Source organism: Podarcis liolepis, assembly GCF_965112155.1.
Source record: "Podarcis liolepis genome assembly, chromosome: 12".
Lineage (NCBI taxonomy): Eukaryota > Metazoa > Chordata > Lepidosauria > Squamata > Lacertidae > Podarcis > Podarcis liolepis.
Genome location: NC_139563.1, coordinates 30,959,893 through 30,978,777, shown reverse-complemented (window position 1 = coordinate 30,978,777; position 18,885 = coordinate 30,959,893). Strand labels below are relative to the sequence as shown.

Below are 18,885 nucleotides of genomic sequence, written 5' to 3'. Positions count from 1 at the left end.
ACGGTCAAAATAAATTACTCATGCTCATCTCCTTGCAAATGTTGTGACACTTGTCACGGAGGAAATACAAATGGGCTTTCTTTCACAAGCCTCCCTTGATACAAGGTTCGCAGGGCTCAAGGAACATCCATGTCTTTATGCTGTCACTGCTCTGAACCAGAATCACCCAGCCACAGAGGACTCAACCAGATGTTTTGAGAGACACGGGGTTGCTGTTGCTCTTTGTTTCTTTCCCTCCTCTTTAGATAAACACTATGTGTGATGTGGCACAATTGTTCTGTGAAGTGCTTCCCCCCAGCCTCATATCACTGGCTGTCTGCAGTGGACATAGGACATGGCACAGGAGGAATGAAGTTGCATTGTAAATTATGTTTATCTAGATTGTGTGTAAGAGTGTGGCCAAAGACACAGAACAGTAGTGTAGGAACACAGGAAGCTGCCTTATGCTTCCAAGTCACACCATTGGTCCATCTAGCTCTGTTGACGTTGAGTGGCAACAGCTCTCTCAAACGGGGCATTCCTAATCCTACCTGGATATGGTGGCAAGCGAACCAGGGACCTTCTGCATGCAAAGCAGATGTCCTACTACTGAGACCATTTTTTAAAAATCTAGTGAAGCTGTAGCTTTCAGGGCATACCAATCCACATTACCTGAAAGATAACGGGTCAAAAGAAGACTCTGCAAACTAATGCATAGGAACGAAGAATTAGTTCTTTCACAGAAGCATCTGGCAAAGTTTTCTTTTGAAGCAGCATTCATATGGTTCTATGAACGCCAATGCAAATCCAGCAGATTTAAAAGGGCCAGCATTTTCCTAGAATTGTTCTTGTTTCGGCCTTATATGTCAGATACTGAGATTCCTGCATTTCACAGGGTTGGGCTAGATTGCCCTTGGAGTCCCATCCAACTCTACAGTTCTATGATTCTTCTCCCACTGAATGACTGATGGCAATAATTTGCTTATGTCTCAAACATAGTTCTCTTTGTTAGAGACTTCAGGATACAGACCAGAATGGAAAAATCCAGGCAGCAATATTTCTTTAAAACAAAAGTTTTATTCAATTTGGTCTTTGTCAGACAAAAAGCAAAAAGGGGTGCATTCAGGACGAAATGAGAGAGAATGCCCCCGAACACCAGGGGCAAACAGTTTTTATCCCCTCAGGCAAAACAATGGTTCAACCCTTGACCCAGCCCTCAAACATTCCCCTTTATGCATATTCATTGAAGCTCAACCCCCCCACCTGTTTTTGTGGTTCCAACAGGTTGCTCGGCTTAGAACCTTGTGGTGGGCTAGACATCCTGGGCAAACGAACAGTTTCTCAGAACAGCTCCAAAATCCCCTGACCGCATCCTCCTGCAAACTCGCTGTGTTGCAAAAATATTGTTTTGCAAGCAGGGGCAAGCAGGGGAGAGAGAGAAATGTCTTTTTTAGCTTTTAGTTTGCTCTCTAAGATGGCTTTCAGCTTATCTCCAGCCTGGCTCTCCAAAGTGGACCCAGGTGGACCCCTGGTCCTCACTCCTTCATTCCCCCCTTTCCATCATGAAAATGCCGACCGATTATGGTTCTGCATTTTCATTTTGATGGACCTATAGATACCACATCATAGAGAGCCAGGATATGCGTACATGTAGCTGCATTGACCAATGCTCGTTTGTGAATGGCGGAACGGTTAAGTGGCAGTGGGAGAAGTGGTAGTCCACTCGTGGCATCTGTTGGGGTGACTTATTGGCAGAATGGGCTACCACTTCAGCCACTTGTAAACACCTAGTGTAGGGGTTATGGACGCCCCACTCAGTCATTAGACGGGAAAAGTTGGCAGGGGAGACCAGGGAACTCTTTCCCGCTTTGGCCAATGCAAGCAAAAATACAGGAGCATCCAAAGAAGTAGGGCAGTACATACCACGCCTACCCACCAACCCCAATAATTCCATAGTTCCTCGCACCAATACTCAGGGTTCATTCCTAATGTTCTTTTACTGCTGAAGGGCCCACTGATATTCGTATTCAATTATTCGCTGGGCCTCAGGGGTGACTCTCCACCTTTTTGCTGAGGCACCCACTATATGGAGCAATTTCCCTATAATCCCTTGTGGGTGGACTGGGCCCTCGTGTTGTCTCCTCAAGAGATTATACCCAAAAGGGGCTTCCCCCTCTTCATATATCACCATGCACCCACAAGAATATATCCACCCCTGCAACGGCCTGACACACGGGGTGACTATATCAAGGGGTTCTGGTCCCAATACCAAAAGTCCTAGTGGTGCCTCTAAATTTGCTGGAGAGCAAGTTTCTACGTTGGGGACCCTGCCCGCGGGCACCCCTCCCATCCAATTCTTCCGGAACTAGGTGCCCTGTCTGTCTACTTGGTGGCAACTCTTATGCAGCCACAAGAATACCCTGCCACATTCAAGGGTATTAGGTGTGGAGTTACCAGGCCCAGTAGTTCAGGTAGTATTCTGGGATTTTGAGAGGCTTGAGCCACCACGACAACCACAGGTGGGGCTGCAGAACCCACAGGCACCTGTTCAGTAATTTTAGTGTGCACCTGATTCAGACACCCTCCCATGCAACACCTGGAGTAAGATTTGGGCCTGGTTTATCAAATGGGGTTGGTACAGTGCTCTACCCTACAACCAGCAGGCTATTCTCCCACAACCACAAGAGCGGTCTAGAACTCGATAGATTTCGACCGATCCTGCAGCTCCCCGGAGGAGCCACATCCAAGTGCGCTGGGCAATGCAGTGAATAAAGAGCCTCAGTGGGAGAGTGGGATGCTGTACTGCGGCCGCCCTATTGAACCCTCGTTCCCAAGAGCCTACGAGTATGCCGTCTCTTACCACCGGCAGAGGTCAGCAGGCCAATAGGGTTGGTATGGTTCGATAGGGTCAGGGCAATAAGACATAGAGCAAGTCAATAAAGAAAATAAGAGAGAAAAGAGAAAGTCTTTGTGATTGTCCTTGTGATGAGTAGTCGCAGGATCTTGTTGCCCGTGGCCTAACGCTTTTTCCCTGGTAGCGTCAGACACAAGGTGATGATCAACTTCAGAGGGTCAGCAGGATTTCTCTTGCAAGTCCAGACACCCTTCTTCAGATGCGTGTGATGTACCCAGGGGATCACCTCGGCTACTTTCACTGCAGTTGGGGATGAGGGGGTCGCCAGACGCTGTCACCCAGAGGAACTGGTGAACCGGCTCAGCGAGACTGCCGCGGGACTGCAGGTGTATGCTCGAGGGAATACCTGGAAAGGAAGCAAACACACACAACAAACACAGGGATTGCACTTGTTCTTGGGTGATGTGATCTCCCATCTGCCCCAAACTGGCGGGGATGTCTCGGACGAAAGGGGTTGGCCTGCCATATAGAAGTTCAAAGGGTGATAGTCTCAGTCTCTTGGTTGGCGCACAGGGCACAGTTTTGGGATATAGCAGCAGTTAGTTATAGCAGCAGTTAGTTGAGATAGAATATTCTCCCAAGGTGTGCTTTAGCAGCTGGGCCTCCCAAATGGGTGGACTCGTGGTAATTCTTTACAATTGTGCTGGCCAGATGTTGGGGCACAAAAACACGGCTGTCTGGTCCTTCCTGGAGCGTTGCTCCTTCTTGGCTGGTCCACTGCTGTTCATCAAGGGTGTAACGTGGTTCCACATCGTCTGGAGTGAGTTCTGGGATTATTCTTTTGGCATAGCAGGCATTTCCTGGAAATCTGGGCTGCCAGTTGATAAAGGTTGGCTATATAGACATACTTCTCCAGCTGCTTGGTTGTGGCATGTGGCCTCATGAGGGTGGACACATAGTATCTGGTTTGTCAGCAGTGCTTAAGATCTCTTCTGGGACCACTGCTCCAATAACTGAGGCGGGGGCCGGTTCCCGGGCTGCTTCCTTGGCCACTCTGTCTGCCAATCGATTTCCTCTGGCCACCTCTCCAGGTCCAGTCTTGTGTCCATAACCTCAATGCAATCGTGCGTCTGCTCCTCACCTTCTCCTACCGGCAACAGGGTAGCTGGGTTGAGGGCGGTGGTGACCACTGGTGGAGGTTTCAGAGCTGCCTCACAAGCTGCATTATCTGCTTTCCGGTTGCCTCTAGTGACCATGTCCCAACCTCTATCATGGCCTTTGCAGTGCATTACAGCAATCTCTTTGGGGGCCCATACAACTTCTAGTAACGTCTCAACTTCTGGAACGTATTTCAGAGCTTTCCCGTGGGCTCCACTCAAGCCCCGCTCTTTCCATAGGGCGCCATGGACATGCAGGGTTAAGAAGGCATATTTAGAATCAATATAGATGTTAGCCTTGCATCCAGCTGCCAATTGCATGGCAATGCCTTTCGCTGTTGGACTTCACCTCAGAGGACAAATAACTCTTGGAGACTTTGGCCTCCTCAGAACTCTTGGAATGGCTTGCCTGGCCTGCACCCCCACTTTTGGGTGCTCCATTGCCTGAGGAACAGCTTGCAACTGCCTTTTCAGCCTTTCTCCAACACACAGTCCATCACACAGATGCATTGAACCGTAGAAACAACTTCTCAAAGCAGCCTCAGACCCCTCTGGGCTTTCTGGGCGTCCTCTAGGCCCCTCTGGTCTGGCTTCCACTGCAGCCTGACATGCCGTCTTCAATCCCTGCCACGCAACCCAGGGCTTCTCTAGAGCATCAGCCACGTCTCCTTCACAAGCCTCCACTGCGCCTGTAAACTTCTTAATGGGCTGGTCAAAGCCTGTTTCAGCCTGTGTATTTTTCCATAGCTGCTTTTCTGCCAGCCAGTAATACATGCGTTTTGACCAAGCTTCCTAATTGGCTCCATGCAGCCTTTCACAGGGGTAATTCTTATGGCCTTGCTGTTGCTGAACAGGCATCTTCCTCCCCCTTGGCCGCGGGTCTCTGAATGGCTACGGCGGACCCCTCGGGTCCCTGGCCTGTGAGCCATTGCTGTGCCTAACACTGCTGCCTTTTCTTTCCTCCACTGCTTTTTCTCCCTCTTCTCAGCCTCTCCTCTTTGTTCAAACACCTTCTGGGCGATGGCCATGATCTGAGATCTGGACATGCCCTGGAACCCAGGGTGTTTTTGGATTTTGGTTCTAATGTCCTTTGCACATTGTCCTATGAAGGAGGCATTTACCATTAACTCATGTGCAGGGAGTTCAGAGTCAAAGGGGGTCCAAATTCTGTATGCCTCCATCAGGCGTTCCAAGAAATTCTAAAGCCTGTGTATTAATTCTCCTCCTTTCCTCTGAGGTAAAGAGAGTGCTCAGCAATTGCTGACAATCTGCCCAGGTAGCCTCATGCGCTGCAAATATAGAGGACAGCAAGTCCACAACTGCCTGGGGCTTCTCAGCAAACGCAGGGGTGTGGGTCTTCCAATTCATCAAATCGATGGTGGTGAAGGGGACATATTGAAGGGTGAACGGAGGCGCAGGGAGTGGCTTGTCCCAAACTATACGAAGGGGGGTCAGGACTTCTGCTTCTCCTGCCTCTGCGGTGGACCTGGACCGCTTTATGTGCTCCCCCAATGCTTTGCCTCGAACATTGCAATAAGCTTCTGCAGCTTTTCGATACATAGTGGTCAGACTTCTGTATTTGTTCATCCTTTCCCTCAATTCTTTAAGGTTGGGGTATATTTTGTCCAGGATCTGGTCACTGGGCTCTGCCTCGTCTACTTCTGGGGTGTCTGGCAGCCCCCCCTTTCCTGCTTCGGCTCCCTGGGCCACATATCGGGGCGGCGGTGGAGCTTTGGGGATATGGGGCTGTCCCTGTCCTCCCAAGGGGCCACCACGGCACTTGGATCATATGGGGGTGGGGCCAGGACTATTGCCTCGGATCCGTGGTAAATGGGCTTCTTGAGGCGTTTTCCTGCCTGTGCTCCTTAATTTTGCATTGATCAGTCTTATATTTCTTCAGCCAGGGGGGTGGGGGGTTGTCTATTATCACGTGAACCTCTAGAACTTCATCCATGTTCACAAACTCATGCAAGTTAAACGGAGAAAGTTCTTCTTCCTCTTTTAGTTTTATGCAGTTTCTTTGTGGGTTTTTTTTTTTTAACTTCTAGTAGTTCTCCCAGCAGACACCTGACCTTGGCTGGTCACACCCTGTGGTCAGTTTCAGGTGTCTGGCTTGTTTTTTTTTTTTCATCTGTTCCCTCATCCTTTTTCTGTGGCAACTAACTTGTCAACTGTGGTGGCCACAAAGATGCAGGTCTTCTCTTGAGGTTTCTCTGCCTGAGTCTCAAACCAGGGGTCTGCTGCAGTGTTCTCTGAGACACACCTGAGCACCGAGCCATCCAGCTGGTGCCTGGTTAAGGACACCAATTAAATTGCCCTCCCTGTCTCAACTATAACTGCTATAGGTCTAAAACCATTTCGTATTTCCTAGCCATAGACCACCTTTCACTGGTCATCAGAGAAGCTAGGGCACTACTGGTGGTTTCCCTGATGTGTTCCAAACTGCCGCTGGTCACATAGATACCCAGCTCTTCCCTAACTAAGTTCTGGGATTTAGGTTGCCCTCCCTGGTCAAACTGTAGTTACTATAGGGATCAAAACTGTTGGAGGTCTGCAAGGCTCATGTGCTTCATAGTTCAGTGATGGGCTTTGGAGAAACTAGCAGGCTTGCCTTACTATCAAACTTACAGGTCAGCAGAGAACCCTCCAGCTCTGCCTGGCTGAACTCTTGCCTTCATTGAGGTCCAGAGATCTGAAAGCTTTGTATGCACTCTAGTTCTGTATACTAACTTGGATAACCTAAGGGATCTCTGGAGCGATCCCCTTCATCGCTCCCAAATCTGAATCTGAGTCTGAAACTCTTCTCTAAATAACTACTCAGCCTCAAAAGATACTCCTTGTTGCCCTGTCCCAACTAGGGCCCCTATGTTTCTTCCCAGTTCAATGCTGTGTCCAGTCCAGTTCACACAGAGTGCGTAAGCGTTCTGGCGTCATCACAACGCCATAGTCTCCGCTGAATCCTTTCTTGAAATTGTTCAGCATGCACTGTAGGGGAGTTATTAGACCTTTTGAGCCACTCCCTCCCATATTTAATATGGCCCTTGTGCAGCGTCCCCAAACACCAAACACACACACATGCAGTTCCCAATTTTCCTCGCCCAGTCGAGCTCGCGCTGCTGGGAACCGGAGTACTTATTGGTTCTACCCCAGGGGAATACCCTGGGGTTACACACACACACGCACCAAGTGCCTCTTTCACTGGACGCTGTACCACACACACTAGCCTCCCGGTTCCCCCCTTTTTTCCTTTCTGCCTTCCTTTAAATCCTTAAGCGTGGGTGACTATCAGGGGCCAATCCTTCCCTTACTGCCACCAAACACGCTTGGGCATGTGATCAGGATGCCCCTTCCCCTTTTTAATTACAAGGGGGTCTCTGTCTTCCTCTGTCCCCAGGGCCCTTTTCCATGTACTCACCAGCCGGCTGGACTCTGGCCTGTCCTGTCAACCTCGGTCCTTCAATCCATTGCCTTCTCTTCCAGGATCCAGCAGAAGGGTCAAATTGGCTTCGCCCTCCTCCGAAGAAAAGCCTCGGTGGCGCCAGGATAAGCGGCCTATTGGCCCTTCCCCTGTGTCCTGCCTAGAAAAGGACAAGGGAGCTGCCTTCTGGTCTTTTGAGGACTTAAGGTCCCTATCCGAGTCACGCAAGCACCAGAAATGTTAGAGACTTCAGGATACAGACCAGAATGGAAAAATCCAGGCAGCAATATTTCTTTAAAACAAAAGTTTTATTCAATTTGGTCTTTGTCAGACAAAAAGCAAAAAGGGGTGCATTCAGGACGAAATGAGAGAGAATGCCCCCGAACACCAGGGGCAAACAGTTTTTATCCCCTCAGGCAAAACAATGGTTCAACCCTTGACCCAGCCCTCAAACATTCCCCTTTATGCATATTCATTGAAGCTCAACCCCCCCCACCTGTTTTTGTGGTTCCAACAGGTTGCTCGGCTTAGAACCTTGTGGTGGGCTAGACATCCTGGGCAAACGAACAGTTTCTCAGAACAGCTCCAAAATCCCCTGACCGCATCCTCCTGCAAACTCGCTGTGTTGCAAAAATATTGTTTTGCAAGCAGGGGCAAGCAGGGGAGAGAGAGAAATGTCTTTTTTAGCTTTTAGTTTGCTCTCTAAGATGGCTTTCAGCTTATCTCCAGCCTGGCTCTCCAAAGTGGACCCAGGTGGACCCCTGGTCCTCACTCCTTCATCTTAAGGGTATTTTTAAATAGTGCATAAGTAGATGTGCCAGTTTTCTCATTGGTTACGGGACAGTTTATAGTTGATTGGTAAATCAAATACTTTTCATCAATGGTTGTTCCCTGCCTCCCTTTGCACTGCTGAAGAATGTGACTTAGGCCACATTTGCACCATACATTTAAAGCACCATGAAACCACTTTAAACAGTCATGGCTTCTCTCAGAGAGTTCTGGGAGCTGTAGTTTCTTAAGGGCGCTGAGAGTTGTTAGGAGACTCCTATTCTCCTCTCATAACTACAGTTTTCAGAGTAGTTTAACAACCAATCCCTTGTTTCAGAGAAATCTGGGTATTGTAGCTCTGGCATGGGAATATTTTATTTATTATTTTGTACAAATTATATGCTGCTTGATTGCAAAACAAACAAGCAAACAAGCCTCAAAACGCTCTCCTCTGACAGCCCTCAGCTGCCTGGGAATAGGAGTCTCTTAATGACTTACAGCACCTTCGACAAACTGCAGCTCCCAAGAGTTCTTTGGTGGAAGCCATGGCTGTTTAAAATGGTATCATAGTGTTTTAAATATATGGATGTTGCAGCCTAAGTCACACTCTGGAGCAGTGCAGAGGGAGGCAGGGCCAGTCCCAGGTGTTAGCTGGAGCACAAAGGGACATCGTGTAGCATAGATAGTTAGCGGCAGGTAACAAAGCCCTCTCTCTCCAGGGATGGTGGTGAACTGGGAAAGAGAAGCTGGAGAGTTGTTGCCAATATTTAGCTAGGTGGACCAGAGATAGGGGCTCAGTGTAAAGCAGCTTCCATATACAAATGTCGGAATGCAAAACAAAGAATGGCAATGCCCAGTCTTGGAAGCAGTTATGTCCATATTTGTAAAACCATTCCCTTTGACCTGCTGCAATATATCCATTTGCTGATACCCGGAAAGTGGCACTGGAACGTATTTCATCCCTTGCCTGTGGTAATTAAGGTGCCCAGTCTTGTTTCCAGATTGGTTTGAGGGATATTTCAGCCTGATCAATAGCTATGACAAGGCGAGTATCTGAAGGCATGGTCTGTTTTCATTACAGACCTCACAGCGATCCATTTAAACAGAGAGTGAAGGCAAAAATTGGCCACAGGTGTGGATTTTCTTATCCCGGTTTTGAGAAACAGATTGAGAGAGAATGAAGTCTCCTGAATCTGGCAGTTGTAACACATCATCATCATCATTTTATTATTTATACCCTGCCCATCTGGCTGGGCTACCCCAGCCACTCTGGGTGGCTCCCAACAGAACACTAAAATCAGAATAAAACTTCAAACATAAAAAAATTCCCTAAATAAGGCTGCCTTCAGCTGCCTTCTAAAAGTCAGATAGTTGTTTATTTCCTTGACATGTGATGGGAGGGTGTTCCACAGGGCGGGCGGTCCTACCGAGAAGGCCCTCTGTCTGGTTCCCTGTAACCTCACTTCTTGCAGGCAGGGAACTGCCAGAAGGCCCTCGGCACTGGACCTCAGTGTCTGGGCAGAACGATGGGGGTGGAGATGCTCCTTCAGGTATACTGGGCCGAGGCTGTTTAGGGCTTTAAAGGTCAGCGGCAACACTTTGAATTGTGCTTGGAAATGTACTGGGAGCCAATATAGATCTTTAAGGACTGGTGTAATATGGTCTCGGCAGACACTCCCAGCCACCAGTCTGGCTGCGACATTCTGGATTAGTTGTAGTTTCTGGGTCACCTTCAAAGGTAGCTCCACGTAGAGCGCATTGCAGTAATCCAAGCAGGAGATAACTAGAGCATGCACCACTCTGGCGAGACAGTCTGTGGGCAGGTAGTGTTTCAGCCTGCGCACCAGATGTGTATAGAGACATCCTGGAGGCCTACATGGGGGGAGAACTCCTAACCACCCTCTCCACAATTTCCCACAAATTTTCGTGAGCCTCCCTTGTATTTCTTAATACGTAGCATTTATATAATGCCTTAGAAGGTTCATAGCATTTTATGGACTTTTTATCTGTGTAAATCTTACAACGACCCCATAAGGTGGCCAATATTATCTCCATATTTCATATTTGCATCAAGAGTCTGAGTCACTTGCCTAATAGGTTTATGGCAGAGAGAAGAGCTGAAATTTGGAATTTGTGGGCTTCCACTCATGGTTTTCGGCACTACGCCACAACTAGCCGTGTTGTCCAGCCCCATCTTGATTCTTCTAAGATGGGACACCTTTCAGTACAGGATTCCAGTTATGATCTGTGAAAGGAGCACAGGCTGGGGAATACAGCTGTGCTTCATGACCCCTGCTTGGTAGTGCTGGACCCTGTACTAAAATTACCAGGTTACTGCCAAAAGAGATGGAACTTTGGGTTATTTTTTCTTTTTCTTTTTCTTTAAAGCATACAGATACTCTTGAATGACCAAACATATGCAGTGTGGACTGCACTCAGTGAAAAAAAAAGTAATTTGTTTTATTTACTTTTTCTTTTGAAACAAAATAATTTCCAATGGAAAATGAAAATCATGTTTATGAATGCTCAGGTTATATAGGACACTAAAAGGAGGAGAATTAAAGCAGAGAAATGCTGCCTACAATAAAGGAATAAACAGTAGTTCCCTAGACAGCTGTAGAATATGAAACCCCCAAGCCCTCAGGAATGTGGAACCCCCTCATCCTGTAGAGTTAATGGTCTACAGCCGAACAGTCTTGCATTACTAGTGTGAAAGCTGCTGTTACTTATTTAACCTGGAATTATTGTGCTCTTTGTATGTAGGAGGTGGGTTCCCCACCCCCTTTCATTTTAAAGCTGGAAATAACAACTCAGCATTCAATTGTTTCATTTCTGACATGTACCCAGAGATTATGTTGGCAGCATTCTCCCTGCTGAATTTAGTTACGTTATTCATTCCAGAACAATGGAGGAGTCAGTATGTAATCAAAAGGGAAATCAAGTAGGGGAAAATAAATGTTAACAGTTCTAGTGTGCTGGGAATAAAAAGTAATGGGGGGAAATGCCAAAAAAGGGTAAAATGAAAGAAGCTCCAGCATAAAAAGGCAATACAGTTGAGAGTGAGGGGAAGTTAAGCCAGGGGAGTACAGTGGTACCTCAGGTTAAGTACTTAATTCGTTCCGGAGGTCTTAACCTGAAGCACCACTTTAGCTAATGGGGCCTCCTGCTGCTGCCACGCCGCTGGAGCACGATTTCTGTTCTCATCCTGAAGCAAAGTTCTTAACTTGAAGCACTATTTCTGGGTTAGCGGAGTCTGTAACCTGAAGTGTATGCAACCTGAGGTACCACTGTACTCTACAGAGTGAAAGTTTTTTTTTAAAAAAAAAAAAACCAAAACAAAGCCTGGGCCTTTTGTTACCACTTATGTGGGAGCAGCTTGGAGCACCATTCCACCCAGAAAGAGCTCTATACAGCTGTAACAGCCCCCAGGAAACTGGATAAACACTGGCTTAGAGAAAGTCCATAGTATGGTCTCCTTCCACATATTCCCTGGCTTCTCTTGGTGCTCAGCAGAAGAGGGAAGGAGAGGCATTGCATGTGGATGTGGCAAATGGTATTTTCCTACTAAATACCAGCCCTGACACATGAGTATTTGCTGTAGAGAGCAGTCTGGCCATGGCTAAAAACCAGTATTTTGAAACAAGCAGCTGAAGCCTAATAGGTTTCAGGAGAGCACATGATTCAATGACTGTTGCCCTGAAGACATATTTTGATAAACCTTTTCTTAGTATGTTTTTTAGGTCATCCGGTTTCTACTACTTGATGATGCAAACCCCTTACCCTTCCTTTGACCTTACGTTAGATTTCCAGAACAACACTCAGTATAGTTTCTAATACTATTTAGCCATCAGAAAGCAGACCGAGTAATGGGAAATTCTATTAGGACAGACTTTTCTTTTCAAATTAGCATTTTAACCCTTTTGCATATGTATCTGTGGTCACCACCATGCGGACAGCTTTGCATATGGTAATCCATCATAACTCAGGATGAAATGGTTTGGACTTGCCGTACAAGTTTCCCCATTATATATGTTAGTATCTTTATTGGTTTGAAGCACATGGTTTGGTTAATGGGAATAATGTATTATTCATACATTATTTCCATTAATATATTATTGAAGCACATGGTTTGGTTAATGGGAACCTTTTGAGCTAACTCAGCACTGTAAGTTTCACTTTGGTTTTTGAGAGTCAGACTTGGGTTATCTGTCTACAACATGCTATAATTCTGGCAGCCTTTTACCTGATGGTGATATTTGACACTTGCCATCAGCTCCAATTTCTCCCTAGGCAATTATCGTTGTCTCAATTCACCCCATGGTATTCACGTTAAGTGAAAAGCTGCATCCACCACTAAAAGCAGGCTGGAAGTTAATGTTTGCATTTTACTTCTTGGTAGGGAATCTAGAGCCAATTTAGGAAGCTTACACTTTCTAAAGTGAGCGCCACATGAAGTACAGCTATGCCTTGTGCTATGCATTCCTGCACATAATGTCTCCTTTCCCCCAGCAAGCACTGATCTATAGGTCATTCTGGTTCTTCAGTTCATTGCTAGAATAGTGCAGAATCTGGATTTAAATAAAGGTGAAATGATATTTACTGTACCCAAACTTTGAGAATAGCATGGCAAACGTTTCCATGAAACTACATCCTCTGACTTTTTCACAATAGCCACCCTCATTCTGGAATTTTTCAGGCAGGAAATACTGAGGAAATGGTGCTAGGCAGCAGTGGAGATTGTAAAAATGACATATGTGGGGCAAAGTTTGCACCTGTTCATTTTCCCTCCTTACCACCAAGATGCTCCCCAGTTTTGCAGCCAGTCAACATGACAATACATATAAAGCATTTTTCACCTCCTTACTTGTAACTGCTACATGTCTGAGTACCTTCAAAAGCAAAAGGGTAAAATGTAGCCCTGTGAATGTTTACACAGGATAAGTCCCATTCTGTTCCATTGGGCTTACTCCCTAGTCAAGGACTGCAGCACTAAGAAAAGTTTTTGAGTGTCAATTCATTATTCTTACACATATTTATCAACATATAAGCAGTGTGAAATGCTGTTATGTAAATAAATAGTGGTAAATAAGTTTCCCCCCCTCATTAAATAACAACAGTTTTGACAAATGTGTGTTCTTCATCAGTATATACTGTTGCTTGTAATCAGTCCTTTTTTTCTAAAAAAAAATGTTTAGGGGTACTCTCATTTCCCTACTCATATTGAAATACTGCCTGTCAATGAGACCAAACTTAGATTCACAAAATGTTTAGGGGTATGGGTACCCCTGCGTACCCCCATAAAAAAGCACTGCTTGTAATAAAATAGGAATGGGTTCCCTAGTAATTGTAATGCATTCTTCCTGGATTCCGCTTACCTATTCTCTAGGAAATTAATCCCAGGAACTCTGCAATTTCTTTCATCTCTTTCTTCCTTCAAAATCAACAGCATTTCATCTTCATCTGTGCTTGGATTCAGGTGTCATGTTATTTTCCATTTTCACTTTGTTAAGCCATTGTTCATCAGTTCAGCTCTCTCTCTCTCTCTCTCTCTCTCTCTCTCTCTCTCTGTGTGTGTGTGTGTGTGTGTGTGTATACACACACACACACACACACTCACACACTTGTCCCAGGCTGGCTGATGCATCTGCTGGCAATGAAAGCTGACGAATGACCCATAATCCAGATCAGTGTCCCTCAACTTAGTGCCCTCCAGATGTTATTGGACTACATTTCCCATCAGCCCTCATCAAGCATGGCCAATGGTCAGTAGTGATGAAAATTGCACCCTAAAAAATCTGGAGGTCACCATGTTGTGGAAGACTGAACCTCAAAGACCACATTTAAAACATACATTTAAAGTACAGTGGTACCTCAGTTTACAAACTTAATCTGTTCCGGAAGTCCATTCTTAAACCAAAGCCATTCTTAAACCAAGGCGCGCTTTCCCTAATGAGGCCTCCCACCGCCGGTGCCCTTCCACCGTTCGGCTTCCATTCTTAGACTGAGGTAAAGTAAGCAAACCGGGACACTACTTCCGGTTTTGTAGAGTTCATAAACCAAATAGTTTGTAAACAGGGCTGTTCTTAAACCGAGGTACCACTGTACTATGATACCCAAAGGAATTCTGGGTATGATAGTTTGTTAATCATGCTGAGAGTTGTTGGGAAACTCCTATTCCCTTCCCAGAGCTACAATTTCCAAAGTGGTTTAGTCAATCCTCCTTCCCAGGGACCTCTGGGAATTGTAATTCTGGGAGGTGAATAGTGGTCTCCTAACAACTCTCAGTACCCTTAACAAAAACTACTGCTCACAGAATTCTTTTGAGGGAAGCCATAACCATTTAAAGTGGTATCATAGTGCTTTAAATGTATGGGGTGAATGTGGTCTAAGATGCCACAATAATTTTTCATTTGCCTCTGAATTATCGATTGACTTCACATATAGCTATAAGGGTGAGGCTGTATGTGTATTCACAGTGATTTCTGCAGTCCTTGCTGCATGAGGAAGCTGTCATAGCAGCTGTTGGTTATCTGAACTGTGAAATATATTTGTGTGATGAACGCAGGCTCATTTGACACTATTCATATGTCAGAAATTGTTGCCTCTATTTGTGCATATCTATTACCACCACTTTTTTCTGCAGGGAACAATAGTGGGTCCTTTTTTTAAAAAAAAATTTAATCTGATTTGACTAGTGATTGACAGTTAACATTTTGTGCAGTTCTAGTGATAGGCCTTAATGTTAGTTAAGCATATCACACTGAAGTGTAATACCATCCACAATGGAGAGCCAATAAGAAAGAGAGAGAGAGAAAGGATGACACAGGAGACACAGCCCATATGTTGCGCAATAGTGAGAGGAAAAGGAATTTAAAGGCAAAGGACAGCATGAACTGCTTGCACTACCTAATAACTAACAACCCGGGGTGGAGCTAGAAGCAATCCCCATTGGATATTGGCCTCTGTGCCCTATCACAATACTCTTTCTCTGTGTTGTCAAAGGGAGGCTTTTCCAGGTCTTACATTTGGTGGCACTTCCTCCCCCCTCCCCCGACCCACAAGCCCATTAAGCACCCTCTAGCTTGGGAAGTGGTATCGGAGGCCCTTTCTCTGCTTAGCTTCCCCTCTGCACTGTCATTTCTGCCAAGTGCCCAGGAGTCAATAATTGGGTTAAGAAAAGGACAGCAGCCATCATCTAATCAGCTGGTCCATGTGCTGATAAAGAAAGAACACTTTTGCTAAGAGGAAAGCAAAAAAAAAGGACTTAGGCTGCTGCATTTGGCAGCCAAGAGATTTAGTACAATTCCTTTCCATCAACTGGCAGCTGCCCAGTTTCCTGAGGAAAGGAAAGTAGAAATGTCCTCCATATTGGCTGGTGGATAAGCAAAAACTAATTAATGAATGGATTAATTAAATGTTGGCTCTTTCCCGAATTCGGCTTCCTTTCACACTGCATACAGGAAGTGACATGGCCTCTGATCTGCCCTGCCCTTGTGATTCCACCCAGCTGCAGACAGTTGTTGACCAGGGGCCTTCTTCCTCCCATGCTGAACATGAAATGTGCCTCTTCTAGAAGGTGGAGAAGTTTTGCCTACCCATCTACTTCTAGAAGGGATGGGACCTAATGTCTCAGAATATTGGCAGTAGGTCAACTATGAGGGATGAAACTGCTTGCAAGTATTTTATGCCATGGATGTAAAAATTAACTGGATTTCAAATGAGAATATTAATCAGCTCTGCCCCATATAAAAGGCTAATAGAATTGTAAACCATTTGTTGACATCAATTAGGCAGTGTACTAAGATGACTTTTCTTAATTGGAAATGAATTGCCACAGATACATAGTTAAAGGCATGTTACTATACATACACACACTTTTAATTATCAGCTTGGCAATTATAATTTTAGAAATAACTACATTCTGACTTACTCATTACTGTAATTTTATATGGCTCTTAATACAATCTTCCCTATTGGATCCAGCATAAATAATCTAAAGTATTAACAATTTAGTTATCTTATTACAAACAGATTAAAGAAGTCTCTCCTCTAATTCTTGGCCATCTAAATTTCTAGAACAAGGTGCAGAAATGTCTGTTTCATGAAGCAGAAATCACTTCCCAGAAGATATGGGTATAAGAAAGCACATTTTATTGTGCAGTGTGTATCATACAGTCATAAAAATTAATAAATGCATACATTTTCTGAGTACCTTAATGCTCTTTTACAGCTTTTGCCAGCAAGAGACACTACCAATTACCTTCCAGTCCTGTGTGATCACTAAGGAATGCCAGGTGTCAGAATGGTCTGAATGGAGTCCATGTTCCAAAACATGCTTTGATTTGACATCCCCTAAAGGAAATCGTACAAGAACACGGACCATTAAGCAGTTTCCTATTGGCAGTGAAAATGAGTGTCCAGAGCTAGAAGAAATGGAACAGTGCACGTCTCAAGGAGATGGGGTGGCTCCGTGTATCACGTAAGTATTGACATGTCCTAGACCTTCAGCAATGGGTATGCCTGGGACTCATGTTATTCTTGCAGCCTGGGAGCTGCTTCAGGGGCCCTCTATTTTACATTAGTGGGGTGATGTGTGAAGCCCAGGGTTACATTTCAGATAAATAAATAGTAATGGAAGGAGCCCATTCTTTCTGTAGGGTTACCATGGCATGGGTCAGAGCTCCAGTGTGAGCTCCAGTCACATAGCCCTTGCCTTCTCCCATTACCCATTGGTGCAGGTAGGAACAATACTACTGAAGCTTCTATGCCACCGGACTAACATGTATCAGGCTTGCTTCAACTAATATGGAAATAGTTTCTGGTTTTCTACTGGGGTGTGCTTAAGAGTTCGGTACAGATTAGAAGGCCCCATACCTTAGTTGGTCAGTCAAGCTCATTCTTTTAGGGTGAAAGGAAGCACATATTCACAGTTATCCAAAATAGAGCTACCACATTCACACGCGGGGCATTTACAAGAATTTACAAGGATTCCAACATTTTATAAGGCATTGGTAAAATGACTTCAGCTATTTTATTTTTTTTAACCCTGGGAAGGAGATTTTGGTTTTTCAAGGAATTGCTGTTGCCAGCGGTTGTGCTGATAGCAGCACTTGGAGAAGAGCTTTTTTTTGCCACCTCCAAATGCATCTTGAATTATGTACAATAAAACCATTTTGGGTCCTGGTAAATAGACAAAAAAGAGGTTCCTTTGGGCCTGCCACCTTAAAAGCGTTCTTTGTCATTCTTGGAAATCAGTAGTTTTGCAATCTTGTGATCACCCTTCTTGTGGGCTCTAGTTCTTTCTTTCAAAATTTTTGAATAGTCCTTGCAAGATTTCACTTTCAAATGTAATTCTGGTTCATAATGTGTTTACTGTAGTGGGGCAGGAAGAGTTTTAAAAGCTGCAGTTAAATTAAAACTTAAGAGCAGACACCATGAGGTTATTGTTATGGAGGTATTTGAAAAATATACTACCCTGTGTAATGGATGAAGCCAGTGAATCAAAAGTACTCAAGATCATGTTTCCAATGGAACACAGAATTTCACAAGTGGAACATCACTGCAGTTCAGCCAGTGGCAAGAGAGGGCTCACAAGAGATAAGCAACAGCTATGTTTTTATCCACACACACTTTTTATTGTGTATATAGATATAGATAGGGATATCCACTGGCTCTAGGAAATGAGTATGCCCATAATTTAGAAAGAAATTCCAGTTTTTATATGGGAGAGGGGCATTAGTTGCCTTATCTCCAATGTATTGCCAACTGGTATCCGTCTCAGCAAGGTGGCACTAGAGTTTCATTTTGGGAGTAAATCAGTGTAATTGCTGGACAAGAGCAGTATTTTCCACAGAATATTTTTTGCAGCAAATTCTCAGTCTCTGAAGTATTCTACACACAGAGGGATAAAAGACCCATTCTGTGTGCAAGGCTGATAAATATTCCTTGAGCATCCTGATGTCTTCAGCAACTGGTCAGTAGGGGAAAGATCTAAAAGTAGCAGGAAATAAATTAGTCCTGCTTAGAGCCCAGAAGACGTGGCAGTAAGCAGTTTAGATTCAAACGATTTCTTTAATGTGCAGCTTCTAATTGAGATTAATATTAGCACATGAACATAGGGAACTGTCTGGGTTCCCTCCCCTCCTCCCACGTTTAATCTTCTCTTTCATTTTCTGGGAAGGAGTCGCAGAGTGCAATAGTATGTATGCCTACTCAGAAGTAAACCCCTTTAAACTCCCTGGTTAGTGTGTATAGTACAGGATTGCGGTCTTAGCAAAGCTATTTTTGATGTTGTGTTATTTTGCTTTCCTGTCTTTGATTGTGGGGCATTGTCATTCTTCTCGGAAGAAAAGAAATATCATTCTCCATCTCCCGTGGCCTGTAGAAATGGTTCCCTTGATATCTGCTTAAAGCGCTGGTTGAGTGGAGCGTCTTGTGACATTTCTTTCGCTTCATAAGGCTGATTGAGATTTTTAACTCTGTATCAGATCTTTTTTCTCTGTGCACTGGGCTGATTGGAAAGCTCACAGCTTCTGATCATTCATCATTGCTCAGCAGGGAGGCCTGAGCATTCCAGAGAAACCGCCATCATCTTGACAATGAAGGAATGAATATATATATATATATATATATATGAGAAGCAGAAGTGAATAGGGAGCAAAAGCTATAGCTATGCATGATAAACTTTTCTGTTTCTTATCAAAGGGAAA

At 44.9% G+C, this 18,885-nt stretch overlaps 1 protein-coding gene across 14 annotated transcripts in view; it reads left to right on the top strand.

Annotated features, from left to right (window-relative positions):
• Positions 1–18,885, top strand: part of THSD7A (thrombospondin type 1 domain containing 7A) — a 269,706-nt gene that overhangs the window by 132,180 nt on the left and 118,641 nt on the right. For all 14 annotated transcript variants that reach the window (XM_083467766.1, XM_083467769.1, XM_083467767.1 and 11 more), the window contains one exon: positions 16,407–16,655. In XM_083467766.1, coding sequence (XP_083323892.1) covers positions 16,407–16,655 — 249 coding nt within the window. The remainder of the gene's footprint in view (positions 1–16,406; positions 16,656–18,885) is intronic.